This window comes from Podarcis melisellensis (genome assembly GCF_964234715.1).
Source record: "Podarcis melisellensis genome assembly, chromosome: 18".
Classification (NCBI taxonomy): domain Eukaryota; kingdom Metazoa; phylum Chordata; class Lepidosauria; order Squamata; family Lacertidae; genus Podarcis; species Podarcis melisellensis.
In genome coordinates, this window is record NC_138536.1 from 8,330,401 (window position 1) to 8,350,838 (window position 20,438).

The following is a 20,438-nucleotide window of genomic DNA, read 5'->3' on the forward strand; positions in this document are numbered from 1 at the left end:
GTGAAATTAAGAAAAATCGAATTCATTAATTTCATTGTTTTGCAGTAGCACTCCCTCCCTCCCTCTCTCGCTATTATAACCAATTTTAGGTTTGATTTGTCTTAAATGTGAACCATTTATCGCAGAGCAACTACTTGTCTTGGCTTTTATCTTAGAAGACCACAATCAGCCTACAGTTATAGAACTGGCACCACCTGGTTCCTGTAGCAAATAAGTTGGAGTCACAAAGAATTGGAGGCAGTGACCTTTGCTGTTGACGACTGCTCCTGTTCCTACTGCAGTTATAACTCATAGGCAGCAGAAACTTTGCTCATCTGCTAGGTTTGCAGCTGACTGATGTAGGAATGGATTCAAATAACCTTTACTCCTGCCCTTTCTAGTAGTGGCACCATAATGAAATAAATAGCTGACTCTGTATACAGTGGCATTCTTAGCTTCATTGAAATATTTGACCAATATGTGATCAATTGACTCTCAGTTGATATTTGACCAGTGACTTGACCAGGATGCCAAGTATACTAGCTCTACAACTGATGATGATATTAGTATAGTATTATAATAATAGTAAAGGAGCTTCCTCCAAACTAAAGAAGTAATGAAGCCAAGGTAATCCTGGCTGCTGTTTCAATGACAAAAATAATTATGTTACTGTAATCCTTGTGCCTTTTAGTAGTGAGATCTTGACATGTGCTTTCCCACCTGCTTTCCAGGTGATTCCTCCCAAGGAGTGGCAGCCACGCAGGACCTATGACGATATTGACAGCATGGTCATCCCCGCTCCCATCCAACAGGTGGTGACTGGGCAGTCGGGACTCTTCACCCAGTATAATATTCAGAAGAAACCAATGCTGGTTGGAGATTATCGTCACTTGGCCAATAGTGAGAAGTATGTACATGTTAGGACCATTATGGTGTTTGTTTTAAAATGGACCATTATTTAACAGTGGGAGAAGCACTTTTTTATTTAGTATTGATAGAGGCAGCCTGGGTGTTGGCCATGTTTAGCTTCCTCTGTGATGCACCTTCCTGTCCTTTTTATAGGGTTTGAGCCTACACACTTTTATGGCAGAGATGGACGGTCTTTTTCTGTCAAGGGCCACACTCTCGGGGATAATCTCTAAGAAGCTGCATGCCTGCTATGGTCAGAGCCAGAGACAAAAGTACTCTGGATTAACTCATCTGGAATAAAGACTTTCCCTCCTTCAATTTCTACTATGGCTACTTTAGATTAGACTTCTCAGTCCTACTGAGGTCTACTCAAAGGAAGCCCCACTGGGGTTTGATGGGATTGCCCTCCTGCTGTTCTGGAAAGCAAGCTGAAGTAATTTCTCTCTACAAATGCGTGCAGATACAGCAGAATCTCAACAATTTGTTCTTAGCTATCTGGGGGAAAACATATGCTACCCAAGCTATACAAAAAAGGGGAAATGCTTTTTTGAAAATAATGTAAAATATTGTCTCAGTTGCTCTGAAATTACATAGAAAGGAAGAGAAAGCAGTTTGAAAGCCAGAGAAAATAAGTAGGGAATGAACAGGAGGGAAGGAAGGAAGTCTAATGGGGTTTGAAGAATGAGGGCAGCTTCAGGAGGAATCAGAGAAAGGGGAGGTGCATCAAATAAAGTGATTCCCACAGGTGCATGCTGGAGTACACACGGCTAAGCACCTTTCCCGCATGGTTCTTAATATGGGACTGGGCATAAAAGGCTGCATGGCCCTGCTGTTGAGCAAAGAGGGGTAACCTAAATTTTCTGTGTGTGTGTGTGTGTGTGTGTTTGTTTTGTTTTGTTGCCTGCAGTCATCAGCTACCACAATTCTGGTGCTTTTAAGGTAACTGGCTAAGCCACATTGGGGGGCGGGGGGGAGGGAGAGGCTCCCCAGTAGTCTAGTTGCCCTGATGTGGCTTGTCAGGTGGAATAAATCTTTACATAGAAATTGCTTTTCTGCAGGAAAGTCATGCACACTTTCAACCCTATGTGCCAGCTCCAGTGATTTAAAGCTCCTCCACACGTATATGTGTGTCGTGTGGCTGCAGCTGTGTAGTTTGCACGCTGTTCCCTACATAGAAGCACATTCCTTATAAAAGTGATCAGGTGTGTGAAGTACAAGCATGTGAGATTAAGTGGGATTCCCATGTCTAATCTTTTGCTTCCTCTTTTTTTTCATTTACCAGGTACTGTACCCCCCGGCACCAAGATTTTGATGACTTGGAACGCAAATACTGGAAGAATCTGACTTTTGTGTCTCCTATTTATGGAGCAGATATCAGCGGTTCCCTCTATGATGCAGTAAGCGACAATGAGATGAGATGAGTGTGTGTCCGCTCTGCAGACCCAGATCAGTTTCTAATATCAATTCTAATTAAATGAAAGTGCTGAGAACCTTTTGTGCAGGGATTTCTGGCTTCTTTCAAAAGTACTGCATTTCTTGTGATTCCCTAGTTAGGAGCTGTGACTGGCTTAAGGTGACCCTTAAGCAGAACTCGGTGGATATAGCCATACGTGCATTATACTTAGAGCAGGTTTCAGTCATGATTTGTCTCCCTCTTCCAACTTCCATTGTCACCCTCCCCCCCCCTTCCTCTGTGAATCAGATCACTCCTTAACATTGGTGGAGAGTAATTCATGTTGCAGAGGGGAGTTTTTGTACCTGTTTGATGGTGTGTGTGGGGGTATGCCAGTTCTTTCCCTCAGACCTGCTGCCCAGTGGACCATTGCATGTCCCACACCCCTGCTGTTGGTAATGGCTGCAGGCACCCTGCTCTTGCCACATGTGTTTCCTTAAGACCAGCGGCGTAGCGTGGGTTGTCAGCACCCGGGGCAAGGAAAGTAATTTGCGCCCCCTAACCTGCCACCGCTGCCAGCTTCTTCTTGCTGCTGCCTGGGCTGGGGCATTTATGGTAAGGTAGCCACGGTGGCGGGTTCATGTCAGGCGATCTGAGGCGAGTTGCCGCTGGCGCTGCCGCCCAAACGATGCTGCTTGCCCGGAGGAGGAGGAGGGCAGAGAGGCGAGGAAAATGCAACATGGTCCAGCAGTTGCAGCAGCAGCGGCGGCGGGGCTGTGAGGACCGCGCAGGGACCGCGGCGAGCACTGAGAGCCGCTGCCTGCCGGACGCCTTCACCCCGGACGCGCGCACAGCTCTTCGGTTCCGCGAGACATGGGGCTCTGTTACAGCCTGCGCCCGAGGCTCTTCGGCGACTCCGGAGGCGGCGAGCGCCCCCCCCCCAGATGTTGCACCCGGTGCGTCCGGCCCCCCCTACACCCCCCACGCTACGCCACTGCTTAAGACATTGCATGTGGATGTGGCAGTCAGCAGCCTCTCTGTCCTGAAGCAAAAGGAGCTCTTGCTTTCCCTCCTGAGAGTGGCTTCTTTCTCCTCCTATAGGATGTGGAACAGTGGAATATTGGGAATCTGAACACTCTACTAGATATGGTGGAACATCAGTGTGGAATTATCATCGAAGGCGTGAACACCCCCTACCTCTACTTTGGGATGTGGAAAACCACATTTGCTTGGCATACAGAGGACATGGATCTTTACAGCATCAACTACCTGCATTTTGGAGAGCCCAAATCTTGGTGAGTATGTTGTGGGTGGGTATTTAGCATTACCAAAGAGACCACAGAGCCATCTGGGTCCAGAGCAGGACCACTGGCAGGGTTGGCATTCCAGGGAAGCTTCTTTGCGCTCAAATCCTACCCCTGGATGCTCTGTACCAAGGAACCACCAGCTTTGAACCAAGGCAACATTACCTACCAAAGCTGGAATGGCCATAGCTGAGTGGTTCAGTCTCCTGGTACATGGCAGGGCTATGTAGTCCAGTGTCCTGGTGAAACCTCACCCTTTGCACAGAGATCATCCAGAGAATGGGCGTGTCACCTGAAAGTGTCTGCAGAGTAAGGGACAGAATCCAATCACATACAGCAGTTGAGGAAGCCTCCTTGTGATGTGACTCCAAAAACCGACAATTCTGCTCCTTCACCCAGGAAAACATAATATCAGGCAAATATAGGAATATGCAAATCAGGCAGTTTCTGGTAATCTCCTGTTTGGCAAACTCCTGCTGCAGTGATGCAAAGCGTGAGTGTGTCATGTCTTGTCATACCCTTGGCACACTGTGCCCTTTGGGGGAAATCTGCAACGGTCAGAACCTGTTAAGTTGAGAAATGGGCAGGCCTTTCCTATGTAGCAGCATATGGGCTGGGAGTTTTGCTACCGCTGTAGCTTCATTAGTAAATGGTATGTCCATATATGCTACTGTTGATGTGGAAAAGAGCTGTCAGGGAAGAGGCAGCCTTCTGATTCCTGGGTGCATGGTTTTTTAATTGCATTTAATGTGTGGCAACTTGATGGATGTCCCAAAAGTGTACTTTCCTGAGATTAGTGATGCAACTTATAAATACTGACATTTCCAGGCAAAGTGGATCTGAAATGTCACTGGAAAGCTGTTGTCTGACAGAGCACTGTAACGAGATTATTTTCTGCAGTATGATTTCCCGCTGGCACTACTGGTCTCCAGGATGACAATGCCTGAGGGTGTGCAAGAGGTGCCAGGAGCATGGCTCAGACCCCAGTTAATGAGACCATTTTTGCAGTTGCCATTGCCTTCCGCCTAGGAATGGACTAATCCAACTAGGGCTTTGGTGTCATGGTGCAGTTGTTGTTGTTGTTTTAAATAAAAAACAAAACATGGCCTCAGGATTTTTCACATTTAGTTCAAAAGACATACCTCTTCCAGGGGCACCTTTTTGTTTCTGAAACACACTTTAATTTAGAGATTGCTTTATTGTACACCCTCACAGCTCATCTCTTCATTTTTGAAAGCTCAAAAAATCTTGCTTTATTTGCTTCCTGGCCTCCGCTAGGTGGTGCTAGTTCCAAAGCTAGAAGTTCTCTTGGCTCTTTAGACACAGCTATATTTTCAGTGGTTTGATTTTAGCATGCTAATGGGGCTGGGAGCTGAGCTTCTGACAAAGCTCTAAGACAGACCTCTAGCAGGAAAGGAGTATATTTTTCCTACTTTAATTTTTCTCTGTTTCATTAGTTTTCAGATCTACAGAGGTAAAGGCAATCCTTAGCAAAGTTCTTCCCCCGTTGGACTAGCATAAGTGGCACTAGAACGTTGCATTTACATCTTTTTGACATCAATTGAAGATTTGCCTCTCCTCCCAGGCATTTGATTGTTAACTTCGCTGTTACTCTTAGGGTTGTTTTAGCTGGCTTGTATATGTGATGAGAGGATTGAGTTTCTGTCTGTTTCTTTTAGAATTAGTTTATGATCATTTTGAGTGCTTGCTTTTAATTATTTTGTTGGTTTTTTGTATTGTAGGTTGCCTTGAGCCTTTTTGTAGTAGGTGCCTTTACAAATGAAATTAATAATGTTAATAGTAGCAATATAATTCTCACGTAGTGATTTATTCAAAGTGGAGGGTGTGGTGGTTGAAATCTGTTCTGAGTTGCAGCTAGACCTCCCAGTCAATTTGCTCCTCCTTGCACCTCTCTTTTTATCCTGATGGCTCTGCCTTTCCCCATCCATTGCGAATACACAAAGGGATTTTGTAACCCTTTGTCTTTTTCTCTACATTAATATCCTTCAGGAGTAGCAAAGGCAGAATGGTTGGCACCTTGTAAAACAGGAGCACAATATAAAAGCCTCCAGAAAGCAGAGGGACCATAACTCAATGATAGAGCACCTGCTTTGTATGCAGAAAGTCCAAGATTCACTCAATAGTGCATCTTGTTAAAAGGATCTGGTAGCAGTTGATGGGAAAGTCTTCCTTCTCCCTGAGACTCTGGAGAGATGCTGCTGGTCAGAGTTAATGATAATGGGCTCAATTGACAAATAGTTTGCCCTTCTGTATGGCAACTTTCTATATTTGTGTTCTGTATGCAGGACAGGGAAAATACTATTTGTTGTGAACCAAAATCCTGCCACTGGAATGGTTTGCACTTGATGGTACATGTACAACACCAATTTCCATTGGCTTAAGTCCCATTTTACTGTCGTAGCTCTCCTCCCCCTCACTAAAATAAGTAAAATAGAATAAAATAGCCTGGGAACTGTAGTTTCATGAGGGGTACTGAGACTGCTTTGAGATCATCAGCCTTTTTGATAAATTGTACTTCACTGTGTGTGAGGGATGCAGGTGGCGCTGTGGGTTAAACCACAGAGCCTAGGACTTGCTGATCAGAAGGTCGGCGGTTTGAATCCCCGCGATGGGGTGAGCTCCTGTTGCTCGGTCCCTGCTCCTGCCAACCTAGCAGTTCGAAAGCACCTCAAAGTGCAAATAGATAAATAGGTACCGTTCCGGCGGGAAGGTAAATGGCGTTTCCGTGCGCTGCTCTGGCTCACCAGAAGTGGCTTAGTCATGCTGGTCACATGACCTGGAAGCGGCCAATAAAGCAAGATGAGCGCCGCAACCCCAGAGTCGGCCACGACTGGACCTAATGGTCAGGGGTCCCTTTACCTTTACCTTACTTCACTGTGTCCCCTGGTTGGGAGCGGTAGCACCAGACTCTCCTTGCAGGCTTACACCAAGGTGAATTGAGCATTTGTGTTTCTATCTGTTGCAAGTTGGATGCCATGGTTTACAAAGGGGCATGAAGACATTGGGCTCTTCCTCTGTGAAAAAGACATCAAACTGATTTAGTAGTGGAATTGTATTCCAAGATCTGCCTCTGGGTATGAAGAAAGTATTCTGGCTTCCTTTGCATAGTCTGCGCTCTGCATCTGACCAACCCTTTTCTTTTCTGACTTCCTCCCCTTCTCCAATCTGTAGAATGTGCCAATTGGATTACTTTGCTTTTTTCAGCGTTTATTGCTCATGTGAATGTTTACTGTTTCTTTATATAAATTGAGCTGAATGGATTATATTCCATGCACTGCGGTTAGAGCCTATTCCATTCAGGAATAGGCTAGGATTGATTGCCTTTGCACAGAACTGTCAGGTGGAAACAGAACAGAAGCCCACTAGCAAATGCAGCGTTAATACTTGGCTGGATTCAGTGCTACTTAGTCCAGCATTAAAGGGAGGTCTGAGAATACCCTCTGAGCCCGTGCAGTTTTGATAAGAGAAGACTAATCCTGCTTCCTGATGGGGGTTCTGTAATCAGAAGACCACTCTAGCAGATGTTGCTTTTGTATTAAGGCCAAAAGCAGTTGGGCTTTCTGGGCAAAGATTTATTAACAGAGATTAGTTGAAACCTCTTCTGGCCAATGCAGGAGGGCTTGGGATTTCTGATTTGAAACTCTGTCCTCCTGAGATTGATTAAAAAAAAGAAAGAAAAGCCAGCTTCACACATGCTTCCAGGGTACGTCTTTGCCAAGGACAGCCAGCTCTTCCTCTAAAGCTGTTGCAGCATAGATCTGCATTCATTAATGAGATTCCCATAAGCTGACCCCCTGCCACTGAAGCAGGGCTTGGTGATGAAGGTGACTCAGCGGGCATCAGGAGTTTGACTGAGGGATGTGGTAGGTGGACATTTTGGCCTCTGATGAATCAAGTTGCTTAGTACAAATAGCCCCCAGACCCTGCTTAATGAAAAGCATAAAGCACAGCAAGTTGGTACCTATCCACGCAGGTGGAAACCACCATTACAACGTGTGTTTATAACGTTGTTTGCAGAGCTGGTTTACACATGCATATTTCCCACTTGACTATGCGTCATCAGGTGCCTTTATGTTTCTCAATAGGATGTCAGTAAAACATAATTATGATACAAAATCAAAGTGATTGTTTTTCCGGAGTCAGTTCATGCTTCCAGCTTTCTATCAACTGTAGGGTAACCTAAGTGTAGAGAAATCACACACAGCGTTACATGTGTGTCTGAGCCAGGGCTTGCTCACACACAGTTTCAGAGCCTTGTCTAGAGGCTTGCAGCTTTTTGCTTTGTTCCGCAAGTGCCTTTAGGGCTTCAAACATATACTCTCCTACTAGGGAGCAAGCCCCATTGAAGATAGGATTGTGCTGCATGCGTGTTAACATGGCATAGAAAGCAGAACAGAGCTGCTTTTAAGCTGAATGCAGCTTCTGGTTAAGGTGTTGCTCTGTAGATGTTGACTTGCTCTATTTCAAAAACTGGATTAGAATCCACTATCCTGCATGGATTCCATACACCGCAGGAGACAAGACTTGCCATCTACCAGAAAGTCGTGCCTTTTTTATGCCTGGTTTGCACCTAAGGCTACAATTAATTAAGGTAGAAACAAGCTGTGGTTTGTTTGATTGCCTAAGGGACAACTTGTTTGGCTTAGCAGTATGTGTGAACCAGGAGTCAATGGAAGTTCCAGCGTCATGGAATTCCTTCCCAAAAGGAAACTCATTAGATCCATGCCCTTTGAGAAAGGGAGTTAAAACATTTTTCTTTTGTCTGACCTTTTGAGTTTTTATCCTTCACTTTTACACAATCTCTTACTTTATGCATCTTACTGGTTTATCACATGAGTGCTTCAGTTTTTGTGTTACCGTATTTTTCGCACCATAGGGCGCACCGGACCATAGGGCGCACCCAGTTTTTTTGGGGGGAAATAAAGGGAAAAAAATTATTTCCCCCCCAGGCGCGGGCTGGGGCGGGGGAAGCTCGAGCTTCCCCCGACCCCAGCCCCCAAACAGGCAGCTCTCTGCAAGCCGTGGGAGCGCTCCCGCTGCTTGCGGAGAGGTCCGCGAAGCCTGGGCGCGCTGAGCTCAGCGTGCGCAGGCTTCGGCATGCTGGCAACTCTCCGCAAGCAGCGGGAGCGCTCCCGCTGCTTGCGGAGAGGTGTGCGAAGCCTGGAGAGCGTGAGGGGTCGGTGCGCACTGACCCCTCTCACTCTCCAGGCTTCAGCGAAAGCCTGCATTCGCACCATAGGACGCACACACATTTCCCCTTCATTTTTGGAGGGGAAAAAGTGCGTCCTATGGTGCAAAAAATACGGTAATTCATTATGAGCCTCTTTGGGGGGACTAAGTAGTTGGGATGTAGTGGAACGAATAAATAAAAAAGGAAATTTTAAATGTTCTGAGTTCTACATTGCCTTTCTAATTAAAGAATACTGCAAAAATGAGGGTCGGGCTATTTCCCCATTTCACCTAGATTTTCCTACTCGCCTGACAGCAGCTGTCCATGATTTCAGGTCAAGATGGGTTTCCTCCACCAACTGCTATCTGCATACTATGCCCTGTACCACTGATCCCTCCCTCTCCAGGTTTAAGCTCCAGGCTGGAGCAATATGATACTATTTCGGTGATCCTAATTTCTGTGAGACCAACACAGACCACCATTCTTGCTATTGCAAATAATAAGGATGCCATAAGTCAGCAGGGGGAGCTCTTTGATTTCAAGAAAAAAAGACTGGTGCAGCTGGCTGCCTTTTGTCAGAAATGCTTGTTAATGATGATTCCGTGACTCTCCTTCTCTGGTTCTACCTCTGTGGAATTTTCCCAGCTCCCTTCATCCTTTTTATAGACTCTTCGACCCTGGTAGTGATAATCTTAGAGTACCTCGGGGAATAGTAGGAGTGAAGAGAGTTACGAACTCCACCAGTTTGGAAGTCATGCTGTGCAATAACAGAGGCAGAGTTGGTGTTAACAGCCACTGGCAGGAGATATTTATGCATCAGGACATTGCACTCATTTCTACATGAGTGCCCTTCCATGCCTTAAAAATAGTCCCTTCACAATAAAATCTTTGTTCATGTCAGTTCCCTTCCCCTATTACATATGCAAGAATTTATTCGGTGGCTTAACCAACTAAAGTTTGGGTTGATTAATCAGTAGGAATCAGTTTTAATCAATGGGGTATCTTATTAAGGCTGTAATAAAGATTTGATATGGGAAAAAAGGGGGGATATTATTCTAATAGCAAATGACCCATCACTGAGTTGTAGCTTATGCTGAATTATAAATTATATCATACTTCCATGTGTTTTAAAGGGGTAAATATTGAGGCTGTGGTATTGTGCAGTTTTATAAATATAATTGATTGATAAATTAGTTAAATGACAGGTGATGGATTGACAAAAGATCTTCCTCAATTCTTCTAGATTTTTTAGCTTTTTCAAGTGTGCCTTGGTATTCTGCAACAGTATTGGAGAATGTGGCCAGCTAGTTGTGTATTTATAAAGCTACTTTGCATTTACCATTGGGGCAGAGTTAAAATTAACCTAGGGCCATTCTACTTTTAGTAATATGTGTGTCCTTTCTCTGCCACCCAAAATGGTTAGCTGCAGGTGAGGTGGTTTTGGATTTTGCTGGTGTGACCTGGAAACTGATGCCGTATTTCTGAGAAGTAGCAGCTTTTGGTTCCTCCGAGGCCAGAGTGTGGTTGGGAGCAACCACAACCATTGCTAGACACTTTGAAGGTCAATGCACTAAGCTGGATGAATGGAAGCTGGAATCAGAAATGCCACAAGAAGAATCCATTGCTCTGTTGATCAGGCAAACGCAGATGGCCTGCCAGTCCTAGGGGCTGACTGTTCCCTTCTAAACTTGAGGAATCACTGAGGAGTGAACTAGTTTTAGTCCACCTGAGTCTCTCATGAGTCTAGTTTCCTGGCCCTTGCGGTTTTTTGCCCAAAGCCTGGAGTCCTTGGTCAGCTGTCATGGTGCAGTAAGTTTGAAATCTGCAGTACGTTCCCTTATCTGCCCTTGCACTGGAACATGAATTCATGGGGCAGGGTATAACATGGAGTATTCGGGAGGAGGACAACTGGCTTCAAAATCCACACCATTGGGAGCTTTTGTGCTGCCAAGAAATTTCATATTAAGCCGCCCACGTGGGGAGCTGCCAAATTGAGCCCATAGCTTTGCATGCTTCTCTTCATCTAATTATAATACACAGCTCTTTCATTCCTTGCTCTAATTACCACCTTTTCCCAGCCTGCCCTCAGTCTTTGCATTCAGTCCTATTCTGCATCCCATATTGAACCTCTGGTGGTGGTGGGAGGTTTGCGCTGTATCAATTAGGCATATTATATATAATTACCTTATACACTTATATGCAATGATTAAAATGTAGCAAATTGCTAAATTACATTACTGGAAAGCGTAATGTTTTTTCTTTTTGAGAGGGAAAGAAGGAAAAACAATTGAACTCTTCCTTCCTTTCCCTCCCCAAAATACAACCAAGCTTATGAATATTTATGTGCTGGCCTTTATAACCCCCCATGTCTTTTGAGGGCATTAAGGAAGCATAGGTGGCGTTACTTCTGTTCAGAATATTGATACCAATGTTGGTCCACAGAATGATCGACACAAGCAAGAGATGTGGTAGACCCAAATACCGTTTTAGCAAATATTAAAGAAAACCAAAGGAAACTATCACTCCATTAAAAATAATTCCAAATAAAGCTTGGCTGAATATTTTGGATACAGTCAAACCTTGTTCTGCGTCCGCCTCCGCTTGCATCCGCTTTGGCGGATGTCTGCAGCAAACCCGGAAGTACCGGAATGGGTTATCTCTGGGTTTGGCGCATGCGTAGAAGTGCTAAATTGTGCATGCGCAGACGCGGCGCTTTGATGTGCGCCATTTTTGAGTTGTGGCAGGGCCTCTGGAATGGATCCCCGCCATAACCTGAGGATCCACTGTATTAAAATACTGTCGAGTGAGAGTTTTGAGGCAAGCTAGCAAAAATGAGGAGGAGGATACAAATGTGGAGGAGGATTCTTGTGTCGGCTTTCTAGGTCAGGCAGGCAGGAAATAGGAAGAAGTGGAATGGAGGTAGCTACCCAAGGAAAGGGAAGGAAAGTGAGTAGACTTTGGGCAGGGACCAAGGTAGCAGCTATGAAGAATGGAGTCTTAATTGGTGGAGCAACAGCATCCTTTGCTGGTGACACCCTGGGCAGGAAGGGCATTGAAACAGGGCGATGATGGCAGATTCTCACTCTGAGGAGGCTGGGTTCTCTTGTGAGACCAGGCGTGGTGGCAGGAAGCATGAGCAGCCTTCAGGCTGCACAACAGCACCCTCAAAACATCCCGCCACGGTGGAGACGGCTGCATGTTTCCACCAAATCTAGTAGGAAATCTGTTCAGAAGGCTGTTAGACAGAGGGCTGGCAGGGGATTAGAATAGATGGCCACCTGGCCCCTTCTAATTCTGTTAACCCAACTCAGAGTATTTACTGTATAGAACCAAGGAACAGAAAGGTTTGAACCAGATCTCTTAGTAATCAGATTACAAATTGTCTATCTTTGTTTGAGGAAATTGGGTTATGCAAATCCTTTGGCAAATCAGTTAACGAAAAAAACATTGCAAATAATGCATGAAACAGCTATACATTTGCTTTTTTTGGCAATGTTGAAACCCCCTGGTGGGGCGCGGTGTGTGTGCGCTTGCAAGGTGGAGAATGGATAGGGAAAATTGAATTAGTCAGCCTAGAGAAGCTAGAGGTTTGGAAAAACCCATCCAGTTCAGAGTCATTTTCATGGCATTACTTAGCCTAACTAGAGGGTTTGGTGTTTGATACTGTTTAAGAGCTCAGTTCCATATTGAAGAGGGCCTCAGTGATAACATGCCTGTTTTTGTCCTTTGGTAGGTTACAGAATTCCTTAGAGAACGTTTCAGGATGTTCATAGCAGCACTGGGGACACAAAAAAATAGGCACAAAGCAAATGCACTTAATTTCCTTTGGGGTTTGTCTCCTGCTTTCATAATAAGATGCAATATTGGTTTAAGCCAGTGTTTCCCAAACTGGGTGTTACCACTCCTTGGAGGGGAGTGTTCAAGTGCAATTGGGGGATGTTGAATAAAATAAGGGGGCAGTGGAAACATAAAGAAAGAAGAGAAGGGAATTTTGAAAAACGGTTGTACATGATTCATCTGTTGTGTAATGATGCTTACTGCGAAGCCGGGAACTGTTGTGGGACGGTGACAATGCCTCCCCTGGATCCAGCGGTCGGTTGTGCTGGAGGCGAGGGGTTTCCCAGGCTCTAAGTTTAAGGTGTCATTTAGCTCCTAGCTTTCATATCTCAGTTTCTAACACTTGTTGTCTGGGCAGCCCAGGCTTGCGCCCCGGGGAGGTCACTTTGGGGCTGCTCATGCAGTGGTTTGACTTCACCCCTGGAGGTGCACTGCATTGTCTCCTGAGACAGGTGGATGCCAACAACAGGGAGGAAGCAAGAGAAAAATACAAAACAGCAATGAAATGCGAACTGTTCCATCCCTCTGGCACATACGCTATACTCTGGTAAATTTCTGTTTTTTAAATAGAAATGGCCCTGCAAAGCAAGATTTATTGTGGCATGATTTATGGCTCAGCTGCAGCACCATTTGGCAGAGCAAAGCTCTTCTCAATTGATGAGCTAGTTGGGGGCTTGGATGGCACGCACTCCCGTTTATTTCCTATAGCCAGAGACAGGGAGGGCTCTCCAAGTGGTGTGGAGAGAAGCCTGCTCCTGCCTTCTCTGGCTCGCCCAAACTGCCTGGGAAAAGAATTCTTCATTAGAAGTCTGTGTGTAGCTCTGAGACTCACAAGGAGAAATGATGTATATATTAAGAGTTTGCATCCCCCAGTAATTTGGTGATAGATGGGAGGAGTGCAGCATGGAGTTATTAATGCAAGCTTTCAGGCTTCATATACCGCAGTCATTAGTTAATCAATGTGAACCCTGCCAGCCCACCTGCTAACATTCAAACGGGCCTTACTGGAGCCAACATGGCCCTGTTCAGCCAGCAGGTGGAGTTATAGCAATGGCCATTTGTTTCTAGCAACAAGGAGATTCTGGCCTTCGAGTAAGTAAAGAGGATGAAGGAGAGAATTATAAGGTGCTAAAGCTTTTGCCTGTGTGCCTCCTGAACCCTGGCTTTGAATCTGCCACTCAAGGTGTAACAGGTGGAATAATGAGGAGAGTTTAAATTGTTTTCTCACCCTGGCAGGGGTGTTGGCCAAAAGATACTTCTTTCCTCTTTTCTACAGCTGTTCCTCTAAAAAAGACTCCTGATCTGTCAGTGTGTTGTCTTGATGAGGGAACCGCCTCCTCCCCACCCCTCCTACAATACTAATAATTCATCCCAGCTCCGTAGTCTGTCAGGATCCTCTCTGGAAGGAGGGGTGAGCCAGAAGTCTCCAGCTAAAAGCTGCACTCTCTCCTCCCTCTCACTCCGTTTCAAAAAGGAAGAGAAACAAAGCATCTGCTCAAAGCCTGGCCCTAGTTTGAAATGAAGATCTCTGGAAATCTGACAGCATCACAGATTGGGTTTAATAACGTTGTGCAGACTTTGTCTTTTCCCCACGCCATGCAACTCTTCTGCCAACCCGATCTTCTGGCATAGGTTTCCCCTATGGAAGGGAAGCAGCTTGTCTCCTGTCTGATAACAAAGTTATGCTAGTGAAAGGTATAAAGAGACATCCTCTCCATTAGCCACACACAGATCCACGTTAAAGAACGTGGGACCACCCACTCTGACTCAGTGAGCCCAGCTTTATCTACTGCTAAGGGCTGTGCTCTGTCCAAAGCCCAACTCAGCAGTAAACCTCACTTGCCTTGGGGAGTGGGGGAGGGTAGGCAGGGCATGTTGCTTCTGCATACTTTAACAATACTCACAGGGTGGCAACTCTTGAGTACTTTGGAGTGAGGAGTAGGAAACACCTGTAGATAACCAGGTGCTGGAATGATACGACCCCATTCCAAAGGATCTGCATGAATGAGTATTTGCTGGAAGGGTATCTTCATGTATGCAGTTCATTAATACAGGCATGTTTTCTGTTTTGCTCAGCAGTGGGAAATAGATCTTTGGGTTGATGCAAACTGCAAGCATAATAATGAGACTAACTTTAAACCAAGCCAGATTGCTCTAAACCCAGATGTGTTTGTACCCAGTGAAATGGGCAGCTTGCATGTACAAGTTGGTGCAGAGTAGAAACAGCCTTGACTTTAGTGTTTCTCTTTTCTCACTTTCTCTTTCCCCTCACTCCTAATTACCATATGCCTAACTTCCACAATATTAACAGGGAGCTTATGAAACAAGGAAATGTTTCAATGTTTTTGGGCAGTGCCTACCACCCAGTGGTTTTTCCCCCTGTGCTTTAAGTCTGCTACAAGCTGTTGCTGGAAAAATAGACCTATACAGGGTTTTGATTTAGCAGGCAGTTTAAAGGTATCTTTACAGGAATGGAGCAAAGCTTTAAGTGAGGGAGAAGGTATATCTGACCTCCAGTGTCCTGTAACTGGACCTTGCCTAGTTGATGGGAGTACTTGAAATGCTTGGCTTGTGGTTGCACATTTTTATCTAACAGGCATTCAGCAGCTGATAACACAGGTTGACATTTTTTCATTTCCCCCCCCCTCTAAGAATTTATTAAATTTCTTCTCCTGGGACAATGGATGTAGGATTCTGTGTTAAAACTCTTCGCTCAGGTAAGTGGATTAATACTGATTTGGACAGCTAAAAGGACCAGCAGGCATAGGATTCTGCAGCCCAGGGTCATGCTCCTTGTCCAAAACAATTTATTGTTTGAAATACAACCAGTTTGCAGCTTGGTGCCCGATGTGTGAGATGGTGCAGCTATGCTAGGCTGACCATGGAGGAAGGGTGTGTACTCCTCCCCTAACTTGCAGGTGATTCTGAACTCAGGGCGCAAATTGTGTAAGCTCTTACATCTTCTGGAATTGGTGGGTTTCGTCACGTAGTGTGACTCCACTCACAAGCCTCACCTGGAGCTAAAAATCTGCCAGAGAAAGCAACCATTCACATGTGTACTGACCCATCCTTCAGGGTGTCTTACATTAGTCTAGTTTGCTCTCCTACCTACCCCCACCCCCAAACTAAGTGAAGTTAAGCTGAGGCCCTCTGACTTGAAAAAGGGTGGCCATGTGGGTATCTTGATTTTTTAAAAAACCAAATTGTTCCCAATCTGGGGCTTGTTGAGACACCACTTAGCTTCAGTCTCCTTTGCACAAGAGGTGGATGCAAACATTAGTCTTTCTGAAAGCGTTGCATCTGCCTGCCTGCCTGCTTGCTTTGGGCTTTCTAATGTGAGAGCACTTTGTGTGATTGCACTCTGATCCTGCCATTTTCCATTTTACTCTATTGTTTTGAGTCCGAGTAAATACACTCTAGTCCCCATGTTTATCTGACAGAGTTGTAAGTGTGTATGTATTTCAAGAAAGAAGAAAATCAGTGTTAAAAATCACTGGCAGGTGCCGGTTAAAGATACCGAATTCAATCCTCTGTTGTCCTGTAAAATGATCAATTGAAGATAAAACTGCATTATCTTGGTAACAGTCCTTTCCCATGAAGTAGGAACTTGATTCATGCCTGATCTTATCTTTGGAGCAGGTAATCATAATCATACAGTGAATAAATGGCTTCCGATGGAGGCAGGAACTCACATTGAGGTTTCCTCACTTCATTTGCCAAATTTTTTCAAGTTGAAAGGGCAACTTGTGCATATCATTTATTTTACTATAGGACAGTTCCAGTTATTACCTCTGTCAAACTTTCTCAAATGACCCAATCCTGATAAGATAATTGAAAGGGAGCTGTGCTTGCTGTTGGCCCAGGTTCTTTCAGTCTGCTGATGTAGGAGTGTGTAGGATCTGGGTAGGGCAGGTTAAAGGTAAAGGGACCCATGGCCATTAGGTCCAGTTGTGACTGACTCTGGGGTTGCGGTGCTCATCTCACTTTCTTGGCCGAGGGAGCCGGCGTACAGCTTCGGGGTCATGTGGCCAGCATGACTAAGCCGCTTCTGGCGAACCAGAGCAGCGCACGGAAACGCCGTTTACCTTCCTGCCAGAGTGGTACCTATTTATCTACTTGCACTTTGACGTGCTTTCGAACTGCTAGGTTGGCAGGAGTAGGTCAGGTTAGGGAGAAGCAAAGTGGCATGGAAGTGAGAAACTGGACCTGTACACACACTAAAGTTTCTAGATTGGGAGCAATTTGCAAATACTGAGGGGTACCATTAAAATGTTGCAAATGTGGATTAGTTTGAGCAGTGTGGTTCTGCAACCCTCTCTTACCTGACTCTCTGGGATCTCCAGAGATGCCCTGTCCCTCATTGGTCTTGCTCTACACCATGCTTGAGTACATTAGCCTGGCTTGCATATGTCGTTTGAACTGTGATAAAGCCTCTTTCTTGCCTGGCTGGAGAGAGGCATACATCTCTGTGTGTGTAGAAACCACTGGCTTTTGTTTGGTTAGAATGTAGCCTACTGTACAAAGTTAAGAAACCCATCCATTGCTGTGTCTGCTTTTATCTCTGGCCCTGTCCACCACTGGCAGGGAGCCCTCAGAAGATTGCTTGTGAGGGAATGCAACCCAAATCCCCATTCTTGGTTCATATCAGTTTATGGTTTCTTTTGCGCCCACTTTTTGGCAGCCATTTTCTACCTTGAACACAGAGATGTGCTGGTATTTTTTTTAAATAAATGGGCTGTTTTACTATAGCTTAGCATTGCTCTGGGGTGTGAGACTGATGGATGCCAACAACAGCACTGCTCCAGGCTCATTGTAATATATTGTGTACTGCATTGTTTCTGTTTCTCAGCCCCAGAAGCTGGAGCATAAAGTAAAAGCATGAGCCATGTCATCAAGCAACTTACCTTTCCCTGCCTTTTCCTTTGATGTGTTAGGGCTTTAAGAGCAGACTTTAATTTGTCCTATTAACACCCTGCTGATGGAGGTGGATGCATGTAGCTTCTCCCACCAATGAGTCTATTTTTGATGGGAGCACAGATTTGTCTTGGATCACGTTTCTCCAATCCCCAGGTTGTGGACATAAATGCCAATGTTCACATTATCTGTCCCTGGACACATTTGCATCTTGCAGAACATTTAATTGACAGCTTTCAGCTCTTGTCATCAGGAAGAGGTTATGTAGGTATTAGTTTCTGTGAATGGTCACTAAGTTTGACATGAGTAAACTTTGAAGACAGCTAACCCTTCACTTGACTAATGGTCTTGGTCATTTTAAATGCACTAATATCCACTCCTTTTCTTTTGGTTACTGTTTCTGGTTTTGGTAATTATAGCATGTTAAAAACTATATGGAGCCTCTTTTGCCCAGACCTTGTGCAGAGACTGTGAAATTAACTTTTGCACCTTCCAACATGAGTTGGATGGAAGTGACATTTTCAAAAGTCTGCCGGTTGAACTCTTGGCATTTGCTCTTTGGTGGAAGGGACGCTGCAAGGAGGTTGGCTGCAAGGAGGTTGAGCAATCTAATCACCACTTAATTGCTGTGGTGCTGAAGTGGTGATGGTGGTAGGGATCAGAATGGGAGCACTTTGAATGGCTTTCTAAAACTCTACATCTCTGTGGAACTCTTGTTGACAAATTAAGAATAACCCAAAGGAGACCTTAGAAGAAGCTGGAAGGCAAGCCATGTAGTGGAAGGAGCTTGGTGTGTTCAGTCAGGGAAGCAAAAATAAAATAAAAACAGCAACCTTTACATGGGTGTTTACTTCAGTGTTCCCTAAATTGTTGTAGCTTGGGGCACATTTTCTCCCCACCTATCCTACCCAGACTAAAATCTGAGACACACTTCACTGTTGTGCTAGATAAAGTGTCTTACATTTTGTTTAAAGACAGCCACCCTCTTTGCATCTGTAAAATAACCCTTTTCATGTGGTCTCTTGACATCCCACTCATCAGTTTGCCCAGTACAACACTGTCCAATTCCCAATAATTTTTATTAAAGTCTAAAAGAAAATACAGTGTTACCTCGGGTTAAGTACTTTATTCATTCTGGAGGACCATTCTTAACCTAAACTGTTCTTAACCTGAAGCACCACTTTAGCTAATGGGGCCTCCTGCTGCTGCTGCACCGCCAGAGCACGATTTCTGTTCTCATCCTGAAGCAAAGTTCTTAACCTGAGGTACTATTTATGGTTAGCAGAGTCTGTAACCTGAAGCGTATGTAACCTGAAGCGCATGTAACCCAAGGTACCACTGTATACGAAGGTAAAAATCAAATATCCAATATCTTTTTATCAAAGATAAAAAACTAATTGAGATAAAAACACAAACCAATAAGAGGAAAAGAAAGAAGAAGAAGGAAGGAAGGAAGGAAGGAAGGAAGGAAGGAAGGAAGGAAGGAAGGAAGGAAAGGGAGAACTTCCAATTCTTCGTCTGTCAGCTATGTAAAAAAAATATTCAACACATCTACTCCAAGATAACATCCAACAAGTCTGCTTTCTATAAACCAATATTTTCTTCAATCCTCAAACCCAGGTATCATAAGTTCATTTTCTTTTTCACACGAAAGGTCTATGAAGAGTTCCAAATCTTTAGTAACTATTGAAAATTATTTTTCTCTTATTCTACATGTTAAGTTTGCCATCTGAGCTAAGTCCAATAATTTTAACAACCATTCCTCCCTGGTAAGTGATGCTGAATCTTTCCATCTTGTGCATATAAAAGTCTCGCCACTATGATAGTGTATTGAAATAATATTTCATAGTCTAGTACTTAAAGGTTTAAATGTAAGGCCTTGGAGTGATGCCACATCTCTTGAGCTGCAGTGCTGCCTCATTCAAAAACATTTTGCTTCTATATATATATATATATATATATATATATATATATATATATATATATATATGCTTTCGTAGATTTTCACGGGTACAGGAATGCAGGTTTTGGTGTCCTCGGGTGTCTTCCCGTGTAAAAGTTGGGGTGTCTAGGCGACGTTTCGACGAGGTCTCACTCGTCATCTTCAGGCTGGTGCTTTCGGCTTCTTGTTACTGGATCCTGCTCTGTTCCAGTAACAAGAAGCCGAAAGCACCAGCCTGAAGATGACGAGTGAGACCTCGTCGAAACGTCGCCTAGACACCCCAACTTTTACACGGGAAGACACCCGAGGACACCAAAACCTGCATATATATATATATATATATATATATTCTATATATAATGTGCCTTCCGCATCCAGGGATCATTGAGTGGCAGATGAGCCCATCACATCCTGTTCGTGAACCCTGACACATAGTTACCAGAACAGGGACCATCACTCTACCCCTTCACAGAGCACCTCTATTGAGAGAGAAATGATTTCCATCCAGGGAGGCAGCAGGAGTAGCTCAGGAATAACTTTCTCTGTAAGGTGTAACTGTGCTGGACATAAAGAGCGTATGGGGAGTACAAAAACAAGATGCACCCCCCTGAATTAATCCCTGGAAGAATATGTAATGTTCTTTGTTCATAGGAATACAGTAAAAGGGAAACTCGTTTTTTTTAATGTCTAAAAGGAAATTTGGATAAAAGCAATTGTGTCCACTCTGTTTGCTAAAAAGGAATGAGTTTAAATTATGAGAAAATGCATTTACGCTAAATGTTGGGAGTAGGCTGTGTTACTCTAGCAGTAGTTCAGCGGCAGAATGAGCTTCCTGGAGAAAGTGTGGGATCTTTCTGTGGAGGTTTGTTTCAAAATTAGAAGGAGGAGAAGGAGAACTGCTGGATCAGCCCAAAGACCCATCTGGTTCAGCACTCTTCTCACAGTGGCCAACCAGATGCCCCAATGAGC

The 20,438-nt window shown here is 44.6% G+C and overlaps 2 protein-coding genes across 4 annotated transcripts in view; one reads left to right on the plus strand and one right to left on the minus strand.

The window, feature by feature from the left end:
* The window catches only part of LOC309360765 (perilipin-3-like), a 186,155-nt gene that overhangs the window by 107,302 nt on the left and 58,415 nt on the right, over positions 1–20,438 (minus strand). The gene's annotated exons all lie outside the window — the stretch shown is intronic.
* Positions 1–20,438, plus strand: part of KDM4B (lysine demethylase 4B) — a 167,052-nt gene that overhangs the window by 3,963 nt on the left and 142,651 nt on the right. For all 3 annotated transcript variants that reach the window (XM_081895426.1, XM_081895424.1, XM_081895425.1), the window contains exons 2-4: positions 711–886; positions 2,171–2,285; positions 3,383–3,576. In XM_081895426.1, the coding sequence (XP_081751552.1) occupies positions 711–886; positions 2,171–2,285; positions 3,383–3,576 (485 nt within the window). The remainder of the gene's footprint in view (positions 1–710; positions 887–2,170; positions 2,286–3,382; positions 3,577–20,438) is intronic.